A 15,806-nucleotide genomic window follows, 5' to 3' on the forward strand; every position below is an offset into this window, starting at 1 on the left:
TATATAAAACATTATCAAGTTGGGCTTGGCCTCGACTTGGGCTTTTCGAGAAAGCCCAAGCCCGACTTAAAAAAAAGTCTGGCCTAGTGTTTTGGACCCGATTTTGAGCCTATGGGCCTAAAATCTTGTCCAAGTTTGACCAGGAATTGGTTGGATCAAGCCAACCCATTAGGCTACCCAAGGTTCAAAATATCGATACGTATCAAGATCGGTGACCTCACGACACACCCCTACAGTGGATGTTTCGAAGTCTGACCTGATTCAAGGGGTAGATAGGCCTTAAATTGACCCATCTTAATCAATTTGAAAAAAAATAAAAATAAATAAAAGCGAGCCTCAATACAAGCTGAAATGCCCCGATCGGCATATCAACCTATATGGATGTTTTGAACCTTGGGGCTACCTATCAATATCACTCTAGTTAGTCACATACACAACATGTGATTTTGGCTAGGTGTTATCTGACCCGACTTGACTTGTTAAGCCTATTATATTACAATGGTTTCATAGATACAAAGATCGTAGTTGGTTGGCCAACATTTTATATATTAAGCGAGTGTTCATTTAGGAGGGTTAAGTTGAAGATTCAATGTTATTTAGAGAGATTGAAGCCAACAGCCCTAAAAATGACCGACTGATAGTCAATTTAGGTTCTCCACAATATTTATTAAACACAACTTATAGATTGTCCGTGCAAGGCCCACTTGGCAGGGGTGCTCACAATTTGATTAATCGAATAATGGGCCTATTTTCCAAAATGAATTGGTACCACCAGTTTTAGGAAAACAATGAACCAAAATTGAATCATAAATTAACCAATTGATCAGTTCAAATTTTTATCAATTCAGTTCTTTGGTTATTCGACTTCTTGATATTTATAATATATTATAAATAAATATATAAATATAATATAAATACTAAAAATATATATTACATTATAAATAATAAATAATACATTATATATTATAAATATATATTTATATTAATATATAAATAATATATAACTGGAATTTTAGATTCAGTTTTTTGGTTTTTGATGAACACCTCTACCACTTGGAAAGGCCAGAAGCCATTGTGCATCAACCCTCCCAAATGGCATTGATTGATCGATTGGTAGGGTGGACATGGGTTAGGTAGTACAACCCAATATTTGGTAAAGCCAAATACTTATTTTCAAGGGTTGCTTTTCCTTCCGATGCTTCAAAATTGACTTCAAACTGTTGGGAATAGATTTTACAGTGATGACTTGAACCATCCAAAACTGTGAATATGAAATTATCATTAAAAAAATAGTAAATAAACAAGTTAAATAGTTTTTATTTATTTATTTATTTGGGGGAGGGGTGTTAAGGGATTAAGGGTACATAGAAATCATAAAAAGCAAGAGATGGTTCAGGTGAAGCCTGAGCCTCTTAGCCTCTTACAAATACTTCGTATGATTCAATGGTGATCCAGTTACATATACCATTGTCTCTATGAGGCCTTGTCTTTTCAATTTTCATACTATCACTAACCCAGTTTTTTTTTTTTAAAGAAGACAGCTTCATTCCATTGAAGTATCAAACCAATGTTTTTGAAATATCATTGGCCCGAATGGTCAGATCATTCGGTTCAGGAACCATCCAGGTAACCAGTTCCATTTAACCCCAAACCCAGTCTCCGATCAAAAACTATTGAATTGGTTAGCAATCTGTTGACCCAGGCAGTTGAACCATTAGTCGTTCGATCTGTTCATCGATTTAGGCCCTTTTATTTTACTTATTTTTTATTTTTTTGGTTTGAATGGGCCGTCTTTTTGAACCGAATGATTGAAACATCAACCAGGAAACCGGTGGCAAAAATGGTCCCAATTCAGGGTCAGTTTTAAAACCTTGTATTAAACTGTACACATTGATAGCTTCTAGAGTTATGGGATACTCCAGCCTAGGATTTGCAATAAAAAAAAGCTAAAGTATGAGCAATCAAGTTGTTGGTTCTATTTACAAAAGTAAAAGAGACTGAAGATAACTTTTTTTAACAATGTAGATATCTTCAATCGATGAAACTGCCCCATCCATATTGTAGGCTTAATTTAGTTGTTCACAAAAGAGACTAATTGCTAAGAGTCACTGAGGATAGTTATCTCTCTTACATTTCAAGTCGCAAGCTGCCTCAAGTCCTACAATAAGGGCTCTTAGTTCTGCATCATCATCCCAACAGACCTTACCCTTAGCAATGATTTGTCTTCTTCCAATGCATTGGAGGCTGAGTGAGCATCCTGAATGGCCTATAATAAGATCATATGAGTCATCAATTTGCAATAAACTGCCATTAAAGACCAAGATGGTTGAAGTGGTGAACCACCTGCTATCCATATATCTTATGGTCTCAACCAATTCAATTTTGATTGGCTAACTGCATGATTGAGCCACCAAACCCCACCAATCGATTAGGGTTGATGTCTTCTTTTAAAAACACTGCCACTGTGCCACAATAAAGAGCTCTTGCCCAAATGACTTCTACTCAAGTGTTATTTCCAGTAAATTAAGCAGGTATTTTACAATGTGAATTATTTTTCTTGTTGCCATTTACAAAAACAAATCGAAACCATATTGTTTAAAAATAGATTGTTTCTTAAAACAAAATCACAACAAAACATATTCTTGATTGTGCTTTCTATTTTCAAAACTAAAACTAAAAATATGTTTTTGAGTCTAGTTTCAAAAACGTGTTTTCATTTGATTATTCAACATCATGTTCTATAAATCATATAATTTCTACACTAAAGGGGTGTTCTACAACGTGAATTGTTTTTCTTGTTACCAGTTCCAAAAACAAATCAAAATAATATTGTTTGAAAACAGATTGTTTCTTAATACAAAAACATAAGAAACATGTTCTTGGTTGTGTACATGTTTTTTGTTTTCAAAGCTAAAACCAAAAACATGTTCTTGAATTTGGTTTCAGAAACATGTTTTTATCTGATTGTTCAACATCATGCTCTGAAATCATATAATTTTTATACTAGAAAATTTGTTTTTGATTTAAAAACCAATATTTTGTTGGTTTCAAAAGTATGTATTATTTTTCAAAACAGCCAACTTGTTTTTCACTTTGAAAACAAAAGTTCAAGAACATATTCTTGTTTTTTTCCGATGTGTTGATTTCAAAAGCAAATAAAAATAGAAACATTCCTGTTGTAGAACACCCTTAAGGGTTTTGTTTTCCTGTTTTTGTTTGTTTTGTTGACATGGCAGTTGTTTTGATTTTAAAAATAAAATCAACCATGTTGTCAAGCACCCCTAAAAGTCATTGTTTCCTCTTTTAGGAGAGGGTGAGAGTGGTTTATTATATTAATAATATAGATGGGGACCCTAGGGAAAGTTTGAGGCATGGGGGCGAAGGCTCCCCTTAGTATCCCCTGGTTGCATCCTTAAAATGCAATATTGCAACATTAGTAATAAATTTGTTTAAAGAAAAAACAAAATCCAAATACCCTCTAAACTTTGCTTTTGTGGCATCCTGTAAAATCAATTTCAATTAATAACTAGATAATCTACTTCTAAGATATGGTCATCATCTATTAAAGACAAAAAGGCAATGTCATTTGGGACATTTTAGGCTTCTTTTCTAGATAACGCTATTTGTTTCTGCATGCATGCATGTAAGCAAGATTGATGTGGACGATGAGAATTACCCATCTTATAAGAGAGTCGGAGATCCTCCGCATTGCGCATTCCATGTGTTTTACTTATTTCGATGCATTTTATCCCTATATCCTACATTTTCATCAGATCTATCGCCAATTAACAAACCCCTCAAGGGGGGTTCATTTTCGATACTTGAGAAAAAAGCTTTAAACCTAAAATTTGTCCCTACAAGAGGGATGGTTAGGGGACATGTGGGGTGTGTTTTGGCCCCAAATCATGCTTCAATGTCTAAATGTTCCTATGTTGTTTTAACTTTCAACCTAACCTATACATTTACAAAACTATTAAAGCACATAAACCTAACAAGAAAATAAAAGAACCTTACAATGGACAAGTTAGGTACAATGTAAAATACTTCCTTTGATACCTGATAAGCTAAAAACTTGTTATGAGTTAAGCATTGTTAGCACTAAGTGGCTAAATTATTTGCTTTGACAAAATAGGGGGATGTGATGAATAGGTCTTGTATTAAAAGGATGCTAACAAGCAAAATAGGGTCAAAGAGGATGAAATATGATATTAGGTTTCTACTGGGTAAGCCCCTAAGTATATGGGGTGATAGGGGTGCAAGTTGGACCTCATTAGGTTGGGTTGAGGTCTGGTTGGGATTGGGTTGACATGGATTCTTCACTTAATTTTGTTAAAACGTTCTTATTTTTTTTAATATTGGCATACTAAGGTTTGCTAAATTTAGCATTTTTATATGTGTAGGGTGTAAGAGCATAGACTTATAAAAAGACCATAAACCCAATTCAATCTGTTTTAAACTGATGGTTAACTTGGTTTATAAGGTAGTAAACTAGGACAAACACAAACCAAACTGGCCTGGTCTAACCCAAGCTACAAAACCAAACCTGACTAGTGGTAAACAGCTGGCCACCTATACTAACCTAGCATATATAGCTCTTAAAGAATTTTATAAAGTTCATTAATTAGAGAAAACAAAAATATATCAATAGGGGATCCATGGAGCCCCAAATTTCTCTTTCACATCTAGACCCCAACCCTTCTTGCCCTCCCTTCACCTGAATCTCTCTCACTCTCTCTCCATCCAATTCTCTACTCACAATTTCCTCCATCTTCCACCAACATTTCTGTTATACTCCTAAATGTTAAATTGTTTAGTTTAACATGTTCCATGAGCTTTTAAGGTTTTTGGTGTATTGGTCAAACATACAATTTTTGGTATCAAAGCCTACCACCACGTTTTAAGTTCAAATCATGGATAGGGTACCTAGAGTAGAATGAAAGCCACCACAAAAAGGGGCACTTGGAACCATAGTTTTCAAAACCGGATCGGACCGGACGATTGGACTAGAAAAACCGGGAACCAATCACCTGACTGGTTCTATTTTCCTCCAAAATCGCTTTTTTCCCTAAAATCGTTGGTTTTGGTCAACAAACCGTTGAATCGGTCGGTCAATCGTTTGAACGGTTTTGATCATTTTCTAATTTTTTATTATTTTTTTTTATTTTTTGTTAGAACGGACCGTTCGTTCGGGTCGAACAGTTGGACCATTCGAACCGGTAACCAAACCCCTGATCGACTCGGTCATGTGTTCGTTTTTAAAAACCATGCTTAGAACAAAGTGAATGCCACCAAAGGGAAATGGGTTACTTGTTGCCCGAGTGTGAGCCATCATGGAGAGGATTGCTTGTAGCTAGAGTCAAAGTTGTCCAAAATAAAACCATTGAGACCGTGGCTATGGAAGCATGGTGGTAAATGTTAAAGTGGTTGGATTGGCACATTCCATCAGTTTAAAGCTTTTGGCATATTGGTTAAACTAACAACAATTCCACATCTTAGTCGTTCAATTATTTTCTCTCTTATTGATATCTTCCTTCTACCAAATCTTGAGACCTTCAGAAAGCCAAGGCTTAACCACACCTTGTGTAGAGTCATGTTCTTACATATGGACAATATTATGAGCTTTAGGAATGTTGTACTTATATTAAATCTGATTTTTTTTATCTTTTAAATATTTTTTCTCCTTGAATGCATAATTAATTACATATACATGCATATATACATAAATACATATTTATATAATATCTATATAAAAACATGTTGGGTTGCTTAAGCCCTCAACCCTAACCCAACTTTTTTAGTAGTTGGGTTAGACTAACCACTCCAAGTTAACCCCTATAAGTAAAGGTTCACTTGGGTGGGCTTGTAGAGCATTTGTTAAAATTGCAATTGGCTCACCTCAGGCATGGATACATGTGAATTTTTGAAAAGTAGTACCCAACTTTGCACCCCTGCCCTAAGTGAACAAATAATAAAAAAAGAAAGGAATAAACCTTCCAGTACACTTTCCTTGCTTTAATAAATGGCCTATCTTGAGGAGGCATCTTCACTATTACAATCACTTTAAATGTTTTACTAAGAATATCTTGAGAGGAATATGATTTTTTTTTTCTCATTTTATCTACAAAAATAAAAGAGAACTAAGCTTGATTTTCATTTTAAATTGAGTAGCACTTAAGGAAATAACTTTTTGAGTGGTGCAAATTTGTAGGACATTTTGTAATCATGCATCAATATGGTGTCAACAAATACTTTTTGATGTAGAAGATATCAGAACAAAACTATCCAAGTTCGTAGAATGTCTAACATTGTATTCATGTGTTCCTATACTCTTTATTATCATTATCTTGTCTGAATTATATGGGATTGACCACAGGAGACTGATGCTCCTCCCCCATTAAATGCTAAAAAATGTTAGGAAAAATTTTAAATTAGTACCCTATATTTTAGGGGCAATCTCAGTTTAGTACTCGAACTTCAAAATGTGCCACTACAATACCTCAACTCTCAAAAACTGTCAATTTAGTTACTATCGCGTTAATAATCCGTCAACTATTTGTATCACATGATGTCATGTGCGACTTAAAACTTTTGAAAATGTCAAAATTACTCTTCGAAAGAAGACATTGTTCATTGTATTATACCTTAAGATTTAACCAAAATAGACATTGTTCATTATTTCCATCTTTATACGGTCCATAGGTTCTTCCATCTTGTTGATAATATTTCGAGTAATCAATGGATCTATCTAACCACTACCTATTTCCTTTCTCCAAAAGAATTAAAATTCCAATCTATATAAAGACATAAACACCAAAATGCAGAAAGAAAAAGGAGTCTCAAAACTAATGAAATCCAACAAATAAATGAAGGACAAATAGAATGTAACATATATAGTTGACTAAAAAAAGAAAAGAAATGCAAAATGGGAAGATGGAAAAGGACGAAAGGGAGAAAAAAAGGAGAAAGATTGATGATCTTACCTATAGTTATAAGAAATAAGAAGCACAAAACAAAACACAACAATACGTCAGTGCCTTGTAATATGACAACTAAGTAGTCAAGATTTCTAAATCAAAAGTAAGTACTTTATTTATTTATCAGTTAAAAAAAGAAAATGGTGAGTTGTGTTCATGGTTGCCCAACATGAAAGGTCATTTCCACTAAATTTCTGCATCTATTGCACAAAGAAAGAGATCAATGTGTGGGAAAAAGGCTAGGTTATGAACCAATGATCATTTGAAGGTTGTTTTCATCCTCATACAGGCTTTTTAGTTGGATGAGTTTTGTTTACGTTGGTTTATGTGGAAGTAGGAGTAGTAGATAAAGAAAATTAGATGACACTTGAAGGACCATTTTGTCCTTTCATATGCCACTTAACATTAGTTTATGATTTTGGACTAAACTAGCAGTTTTAGGGAGTTTACCCATTTAAGTACTACTAGTATGTGTGTAAGTGCATTGCATGTGATAAGTTTTGTGATGATGATGATAGTATATAATATGTTTCTGATTTTTATTTTATTTTTACTTTTTTTATATTTCTATGTCTATAAATATTATTTTATATGTCACACTTATTATGGCTCATTAATATAGAGCTATTCCCAAATGTTTTCTATATAATTTATATATTTTTTGTGTTTTTATCTTTTTAAAATTATATTATTTAATTATAACTTCATGATTTGACACATTTGACCTAAAATGTTGAATTAATCTACCACCAAATAAGAATACAATTTAACTTTTGGGTTAGCTTTGAATTTTGTATTTAATTTATATCATCAATAAAAAGTTAAAAACAATTCTTGTTTATTATGTCTAATTTTTATATGATTAATATAAAATATTAGAAATGTGTCCAAATGTTTTTTTATATAGTTTATATTTTTTTTATTTCGTTGCATTTTTATCTTTTTTTTTATTTTTATTATTTTATTATGAAATCCAATTGACACATATGACCCAAAAGGTTGAATTGTTGACCCGACACTAGGAAAACATTTTCATTTTTAGGTTGAATTAAATTTTATATTTTATTTTCAACATCAATAAGGTAACTATTTTTATCACACTTATTTTTCTTGAATATGATTAATATAAAATATTTAATAGATGCATAATTATTATTTAAAAAATTTTGTATTATTACATAACATTTTGTGTTTTTATATCTTTCCATTTTTATTTAATTATGATATGATATCAAGGGTTTACACATTTGACTCAAAAGGTTGAATTGTTGACCAATTTTTTTTGATTGGTTTTAAATTTATATTTCATTCCAACATCAATGAGAATAGTTACACTTATTTTTCTTTCGCATGATTAATATATATATATATATATAACATTAGAGATGTGCCCAATTTTGTATATTTGCTATCTATTTATATTTTAAATTTTTATTTAATTATGACATCATGGATTAGCCCACTTGGCCTAGATGGTTGAATTGATTACTTGCCACCATGATGGAAAAATGGTTCCATTTTTGGGGTAAATTTTAAAAAACATGTATTTTATATTGTTAAAAGTATTGGACATAGATCCATTGGTAAAGCTTATTTGTTTTAATTTTGTGAAAATAATATTTTAAATATAGGATTCACTAAAAGAATAAGAATTAATACCCTAAGATAAGACTTAATGAGAGAGAATTGAATGAAGATTTAGTAGTTTAAATTACATTTTGTGCCCTCACGATTAAAGAGGGACAAAATTCAAAAATAGGGGTATTCTAGTCAAGAATAGGATTCAATAAATGCTAATGGAATTTAATACTTTAAATATGAGACTTAATGAGAGGGATTTGAATAAGGAGAAAATCATTTTTCAAATTACATTTCTGTCCTTAAAATTATACAATGACCAAATTAAAAAAAATTAGGGTAATTTAGTCAAACAAAAGCTCCATTCCATTATTTACACTTTTAGTTATAATATATAAGCATTAATTTTTTTTCCAAAAAAATATAAGCATTAAATGGAAAATGTAAAATGACATTTTGCTATAGCTTATTTTCCAATTACTTGAATAGAGGAAGTACTTTTGTGTCTTTTTATCAAATAAGCACTAAATGAAGATGTAAAATAACAATTTTACCTTTGTCCGTTTTTCAATTCAAGCTTTAAAGAGGGGGCATTTGTTGTCCAATAAAAATTCCATAAATTTAAACACCTATTCACACTTTTATATATAATATAAATATTGACACCTTTTGAAGTTAAAATGCTAATATGAAAATTTCCCAAAATGTTACTCATTTTTCATCAAATATATCCAGCTGGTCAGGCGGGCCTTACAGGTTTTTAGGTGATAGTCAAAAAAATAAAAAAAGAAGCCTGGACACACTTCATTGAAATGACAATGTTTGTATTTTACACTTTTAACATATTTATATTTGCATTTTAATTCAAAGGAGAGTATTATTAATTGATTTAGTTATCTGTGTACTACCTACCTACCCATAGAGGTTAAATTGATTATATCGATTTTGGTTTTTGTAATTTGTGTCCCGATTAATAATTGGGGCTACTTTATTAAGACTTTAACCAAATATAAATGCATGTTTGTATTTATATTACTTCCAAATTGAGCCAAAAAGGTACATTTTATAGACAATATATGATAATTTTAGTTAAAAATACTGATTTTACCAACAATTTAGCATTTTACTGTTTTTATTTTTTTTTTTAAGAAGCAGTTTACTATTGAATGGCATGTTTATTAAGGTAGGATTATAAAAATGGGGTTCTAAGTTGTAATAATACAAGTAATTATAGATGTTAAATATAATTTTTTTATTCTGAAGGTAATACTTGTTTCATCAACCGATTAATAATTGGTTCGGTTTTAGGACTGATCCTTTTAATTATTTTTCAAGCTAACCGCTTCAAGATCTTATTATTGGGCCTTAATTGTATTGCTTAATCACTAATCTTGTGTTTATACCTTATAAAAATTAATTAACTAATTTTTTTCTTGATTATATACATGGTATATTCTCTCGATCTTTTCCCTTTCAAGTGATATTTTATTAATTATGATTTATTAGTCTTTATTATTTAAAATTTTGTTTTACCACGTGACATAACTGAAGGTTTTGAATAAGGGGGCCACAGACATTAGAGTGAATATTGGACGTCAGATTGGAATCTACATAATACCCCCTACCACACTTTGCACCGTCAAATGGGGACCACTAGAACAATCCAATAATGACATTACAACCCAATCACCAATCCAACGGTGTAAAAATATGTTTTGATGAATCGCGACCCTTTATTCTCTTTTATTTGGTTTCTCTTTTCATGACATGACATATTGACATGTATCATGTGTGTGTACGGTTTCTTTCTTTTTTTTTTCTTTCTGCACTTGTATTTATTAATATTGTAAATGACTAAATTACCAAAAGCCTTGGTTAAATGACAACGGAGTGACCTATCCCATTTCCACGTCTATATATTTCTGGAGGGGTAATATCGTAAAAACAGAAAACGAAAGAAGAAAGTCTCAAGTCTGATATAAATAAATAAATAAAATTTACAGAAATTTAAACTTAAAGACGTCTAACTAAAACAGTAAACAAAACGTCTCTCCAAAGTTTCACAAAACCCAAGCTCTCTCCCTTCGTTTTCATAAATACGTTTCCTGGGGCCACGATGACAGACACCTGTTTTCAACCGTTCATGAATTATGAGATCTAAAGCCTGGAAATAACCAGTTGTAAATAATGTAAAATTTTCAAATTGCATAAGCCAAGATTCTAATCCAAGGGTTTAGATTAAGGATCTAAATTGTGATCCATATACACAAAATGCATTTTGTCTAATTCATTTACTTGGATTTTTACTCCCAATCGCTACGGCGACATTTCTGCTCTTAATTCTCGCCCAAAACAACCTTCATTCTCCTCTCTTTCCGATTTTCCGGTGTATAACCTCGCCGGAAAAGCGTAGCGACCGTTGCCTCCGCCCCCGGTCTCTAATAAAAAAACACTCTGCCATCTCACACTCAACTCCCATACCCATACATTCACCTCTCTCTCTCTCTCTCTCTCTCTCTTAAAACCAGAAAAAAGAGAGCGACCCAGAGAAGGCTTTCACTTGTACATGTTTAATCCTTCAAAATCTTTCTGGGTTTCTTTAGTCTTCTTTATTTGTGCAGGTTCAAGTGACTAGCTAAGAGAAGTGAAGCAGTCAAGCTATAGAGTTTCAGAGTATTTTATATTCTTGTCTGCGAGGAGATGTGAGGACAGTGGAGATTTCTTTTTTAATCTTTGTTCAATTTATCTGATAATGGTGGCTGCCATTTCTGCAAATGCTTCAACTAATTCATCGAACCCCAAGACCTCCTCACAACAAGAAGAGATTCGTCGAAATCCAAAAAGGCCTCCCCTGTTACCTTCTGAAAAGGACAATGGCGTCGTTGGTTCTCGGAGACCGAAATCCAGAGAAATCACTTCTAGGTACATGTCTTCTTCCACTTCCACCTCTTCTATTTCCTCTTCTTCTTCTAGACGATGCCCATCTCCTCTTCTTTCGAGGCCCACTACCTCGACAGCCGCTTCAACACCATTGCCGTCTTTGATCAAACGGTCTCAGTCTGCCGAGCGGAGGCGTCCAGTCACCCCTCGACCCACCACGCCACTGCCTGATTCGACGAGGACGGGCAATGCTGCCGAAGTTTCAGTAGCTTCAAAAATGTTGTTCACTTCTACGCGGAGTTTGTCAGTTTCGTTTCAAGGGGAATCGTTCTCACTTCCGATTAGTAAGACGAAGGCCGCTCCAACGCCCAATTTGAGTAATACGAGAAAGGCTACACCGGAGCGGAGGAGGACGACTTCATTGAGAGGGAAGACTGATGGTTCTGGAGGAGTGGATCAGATGGAGAACTCAAAACCCATTGATCAGCAACGTTGGCCTGGCAGAACCAGAACGGCAAATCCTTTAACAAAAAGTTTAGATTACACGGTTGACAAGAAAAAACTCATTGGATCTGGAACCGTAGTTCGCGCATTGCAGCAATCAATGATTGATGAAGGTAGGAGGGTATCGTTTGACGGTAGATTACATCGGGATTCAAGCATCGCCGACTTTGTGAAGACTGTTCAGCATGCAATGGATGCCAATTCCACAAACGGGTCATCAGTTCCCTCCGATCTCACTGCATCTGATACTGAGAGTGTCTCCTCTGGCAGCACTTCTGGAGTACAGGAGTGCAACGGGGTTTCTCGAGCTCGGACCGGGCCTCGTGGAATCAGTGTCCCTGCTAGGTTTTGGCAGGAGACAAATAGCCGGTTGCGGCGTTTACAAGACCCTGGTTCGCCATTGTCGACGAACACTGGTTCAAGGACGACCGCTCCACCAATACTTATTCCATCCAAGAAACCATTGAGTTTAAGCGATAGTCCCATATCATCTCCTCGGACTATCTCCACTACCGGCAGCAGAACGTTGTCATCACCTCTCCGGGGGCCGATTAGACCTGCATCCCCTAGTAAGCTAATGACAACTTCAACTTCTTCTCCGTCCAGGGGAATGCCCAGTCCTTCACGGATGAGGAATGCAGCAGCAATCTCCCTGAGTAGTCACTCTGTCAACAATCCGTCAATTCTTAGCTTTTCTGTTGACGTTCGGAGAGGGAAGATGGGGGAGAACCGGATTGTTGATGCACATCTGTTGAGGCTTCTGTATAACCGCCACTTGCAGTGGCGGTTTGTAAATGCGAGAGCAGACGCTGCCTTGTTGTTGCAGAGGTTAACTGCAGAGGTATGGCTTTCTAAATTTTTATTTGTCTCTTTCGAGCTCTCTTCTTTCTTCTCTGCTATTTGTTAACCAATGCAAGTGCACACATGGTAAAGGTTTCGTTTGAGTTGCCCCATATTATTTTCTTGGGATGCAACTGTTATATTTATCAATTCCTTTCGGCCTTGTCATCACAAGCACAATGGTTGTAACTAAACCTTAGAATTTTCATTTTCTTTATGCTCCATCAACGAAGATGAGAGGAGGTGCAGTTTAGTAAAATGGCTATTGCTCAGAGAATCTATGCATATTAGCGGTAGTACTTACAATGTTATAATTGGCTTTGACATGATCTCTTGTACCATGGAAATTGGTTGAATTAGGTCATCTTGGATCTTCAGAAAATAGGATGTGCCATGGATAGCCTTTTCTTGCAAAAGCATAACTAATTTATGAATACAATTGCTTCAGAGATCAGAGTTCAGACAGACTATCTGCTTTTTAGGAGGGCATACCGTCGATAAGACCAACTATAGGTTTGGATGTAAATTTATAAAAAATTCCAGTAATCTTATATCACTTGATACCAATCAAAAAAATTAAATAAATAAAACTCTTAGTTGACAAGAATAGCATTCATGAAACAAGATTACCTTAATTGGGAGCTACAGCCTCAAAGTTGATAAAATTGAAATTGATTGGACATTCATCAGGATCGTTTTGAAGCTTAAAAAAGTTTGTTGAAGATATAGGTATGTTAGCTTTCATATGGCAAGAAAATATGTTATATAATGCCAGAACTTTGTGAAATAAGGTAATCGTTTTGATAGTAGAGGGCAAGAACCTATTTTCTAGGTATGTTCTATATGCGTATCCTAGTTTCTCTTTTGGCAAGTAAACATACACTTGTCTCATTCAGTTACGGTCCAAATTCTGCCTTCTACCCTGCAGCTAGCTTAGCTAGAGAAAGGGGTGAATAGAATCTTCATTATTGGATGAAGCAAAAAAAAAAAAAAAAAGAATTTTCATTATTGGGGATCCCATGCTCCAGGGCATCTGTAGTTGCAGTCTATATAATCTTATTTGTTTTGTCAGTCATGAAGTCATGGTCCTCTTCCATCCTTTCTTTAGAGAGGGGGGTGGGGGGGGGGGTGTACCTAGTATTGATTGCATATTGGACACAGAATCAGAATCCAACATTTCCAGGATTCTGTGTAAATATTTGTAATTCTAACATTACATGACTATGGGAAAAAAGTTTAGATGTCTAATTTTGTTACTTAATGTTTTATAGGAAAAATGGCATCCTTCATGTACATTAGCTGTTCATTAATACCAAATTATAAAAGAGAAAAATGGTGTTTGAATCTAACATGTGCTTGACAGAGACCCTTCATTTTAGAAAGTCCATGCAACACATTGTATAAAAGCCTTATTTCAGAATACTGCAGGAAAAAAGTATGCCCTAGTCGATGCCCTGGAAGATGGGCAAAACCTGCACAGGGGAAGAAGGTTTATGCCTCCATATGCTCTCAACACTATTGACTAGTAAAAAGTTAACAAAGAACTATTTTCCCTTTCCCAATAGACTCATTTGGAGCCTTCTTATCGCAAATGTGGACTGTGTTCTTGGTTGTGTATGGAGTGTTAGGAATTGGTTTCAAATTTATTCCTTGTAAATTGTAATGTTTTTTTCTTTTTTCTTTTTTTCCTTTTTTTTTGATAAATAACAAAGACTTTTATTAAGAGATATTAATATAGAAAAATGTTATGGGCCCGCAAATAGGATCTCGTCACAGGTCGGTTAACGGGGAAAACTTCTTGTTTTCCCTTATTTCTCCCTTTCCTTGAGGTACCTATCTTTGGCGCCTTAATGGTGATTTGTTAAAGAGATCACCAACTCTCCTCTGCTCTTTCTTGACTGAAAATTTCGATGATTTCATTGAATAACATCTGCTCCTTTAAATAGGAGATTACAAGAAGATAAGAGCCCTTCTTTAGGAAGACATCCTAACAACATTTATCTCTAAATGATAATGCTATTGCCTAATTAATAGGAACACTGAATCAGCCTAGAGATAAGATAGGAACACTGAATTTAGCCTAGAGATAAGATAGGAACACTGAATCTAGCTAAGAGATAAGATAGGAACACTGAATCTAGCTAAGAGATAAGATAACACTGAATCTAGCTAAGAGATAAGATAACACTGAATCTAGCTAAAAGATAAGATAGGAACACCGAATCTAGCTAAGAGATAAGATACAAACACTGAATCTAGCTAAGAGATAAAATAGGAGCACTGAATTTGGCTAAGAGATAAGATAGGAACACTGAGCTAATCGCCCATTACTGTTGCTGTCCATTAAACACTGAATTAATCGCCCATTACCGCTACTATTTGCGGCTGTAAAAGCATCCACAACATTACTTCCCTCTTGGGGTAAGAGCTTGTCCTCAAGCTCAAATTCAGGATAGGTGTCTTGGAACACAGTCAAAGGAATCCATGATAGGTGGAATGATTTTGCCCTCGTGGATCGAGTTCCAATGAAGAGGGTTCATCCTCATCTTCCTCTTGTTCCACCAAGAGGCAGAAAAGTCTCTTGCACTTGTGCCCTGCTGAGTAAAGTTCATCACAATTAAAACACTGTCCCCTCGCCCTGCGTTCTGCCATCTCAACCCTCGATAAGCACTTAATAGGGGGTGCAACAACGTTGCTTCCCACACTGGATGCCGATCTGGACTTGTTGCTCGTCTGTGGTTTCTGTTCTTGGCTGGCTGCTGAAGACGGAGCCAGCCGCCCTATACTGATACTTCCGCGGTTGAGTTGCAATTTGCATTCAAAAAGCGCAAGCCAAATTCATAGCAGTAACCGGATTGGGGGGATTTTGCATCTCCACATCCACCCTCAAAGTTTTCGCTAACCCCGCGGTGAACATGTCAACCTGTTGGTTTGGTCGTACCGAAGATGCTCTTGCAAGGAGGGTCTGAAATTGACGCTGATACTCAACCACAGTTCCAGTCTGTTTGAGGTTGATTAGTTCGCCTAATG

At 34.8% G+C, this 15,806-nt stretch overlaps 1 protein-coding gene across 2 annotated transcripts in view; it reads left to right on the top strand.

The window, feature by feature from the left end:
* The window catches only part of QWRF2 (QWRF motif protein (DUF566)), a 34,673-nt gene that overhangs the window by 4,112 nt on the left and 14,755 nt on the right, over positions 1 to 15,806 (top strand). The window contains exon 2 of one of the 2 annotated variants that reach the window (XM_088985587.1): positions 11,174 to 12,777. In XM_088985587.1, coding sequence (XP_088841713.1) covers positions 11,305 to 12,777 — 1,473 coding nt within the window. In that variant the 5' untranslated portion in view covers positions 11,174 to 11,304. Of the gene's footprint in view, positions 1 to 10,829; positions 12,778 to 15,806 lie in introns of those variants that run through there. The other variant, XM_088985578.1, reaches the window with a different exon arrangement.

Source organism: Nelumbo lutea, chromosome 1 (assembly GCF_056320005.1).
Source record: "Nelumbo lutea isolate HS-2025 chromosome 1, American lotus-T2T, whole genome shotgun sequence".
NCBI lineage: Eukaryota > Viridiplantae > Streptophyta > Magnoliopsida > Proteales > Nelumbonaceae > Nelumbo > Nelumbo lutea.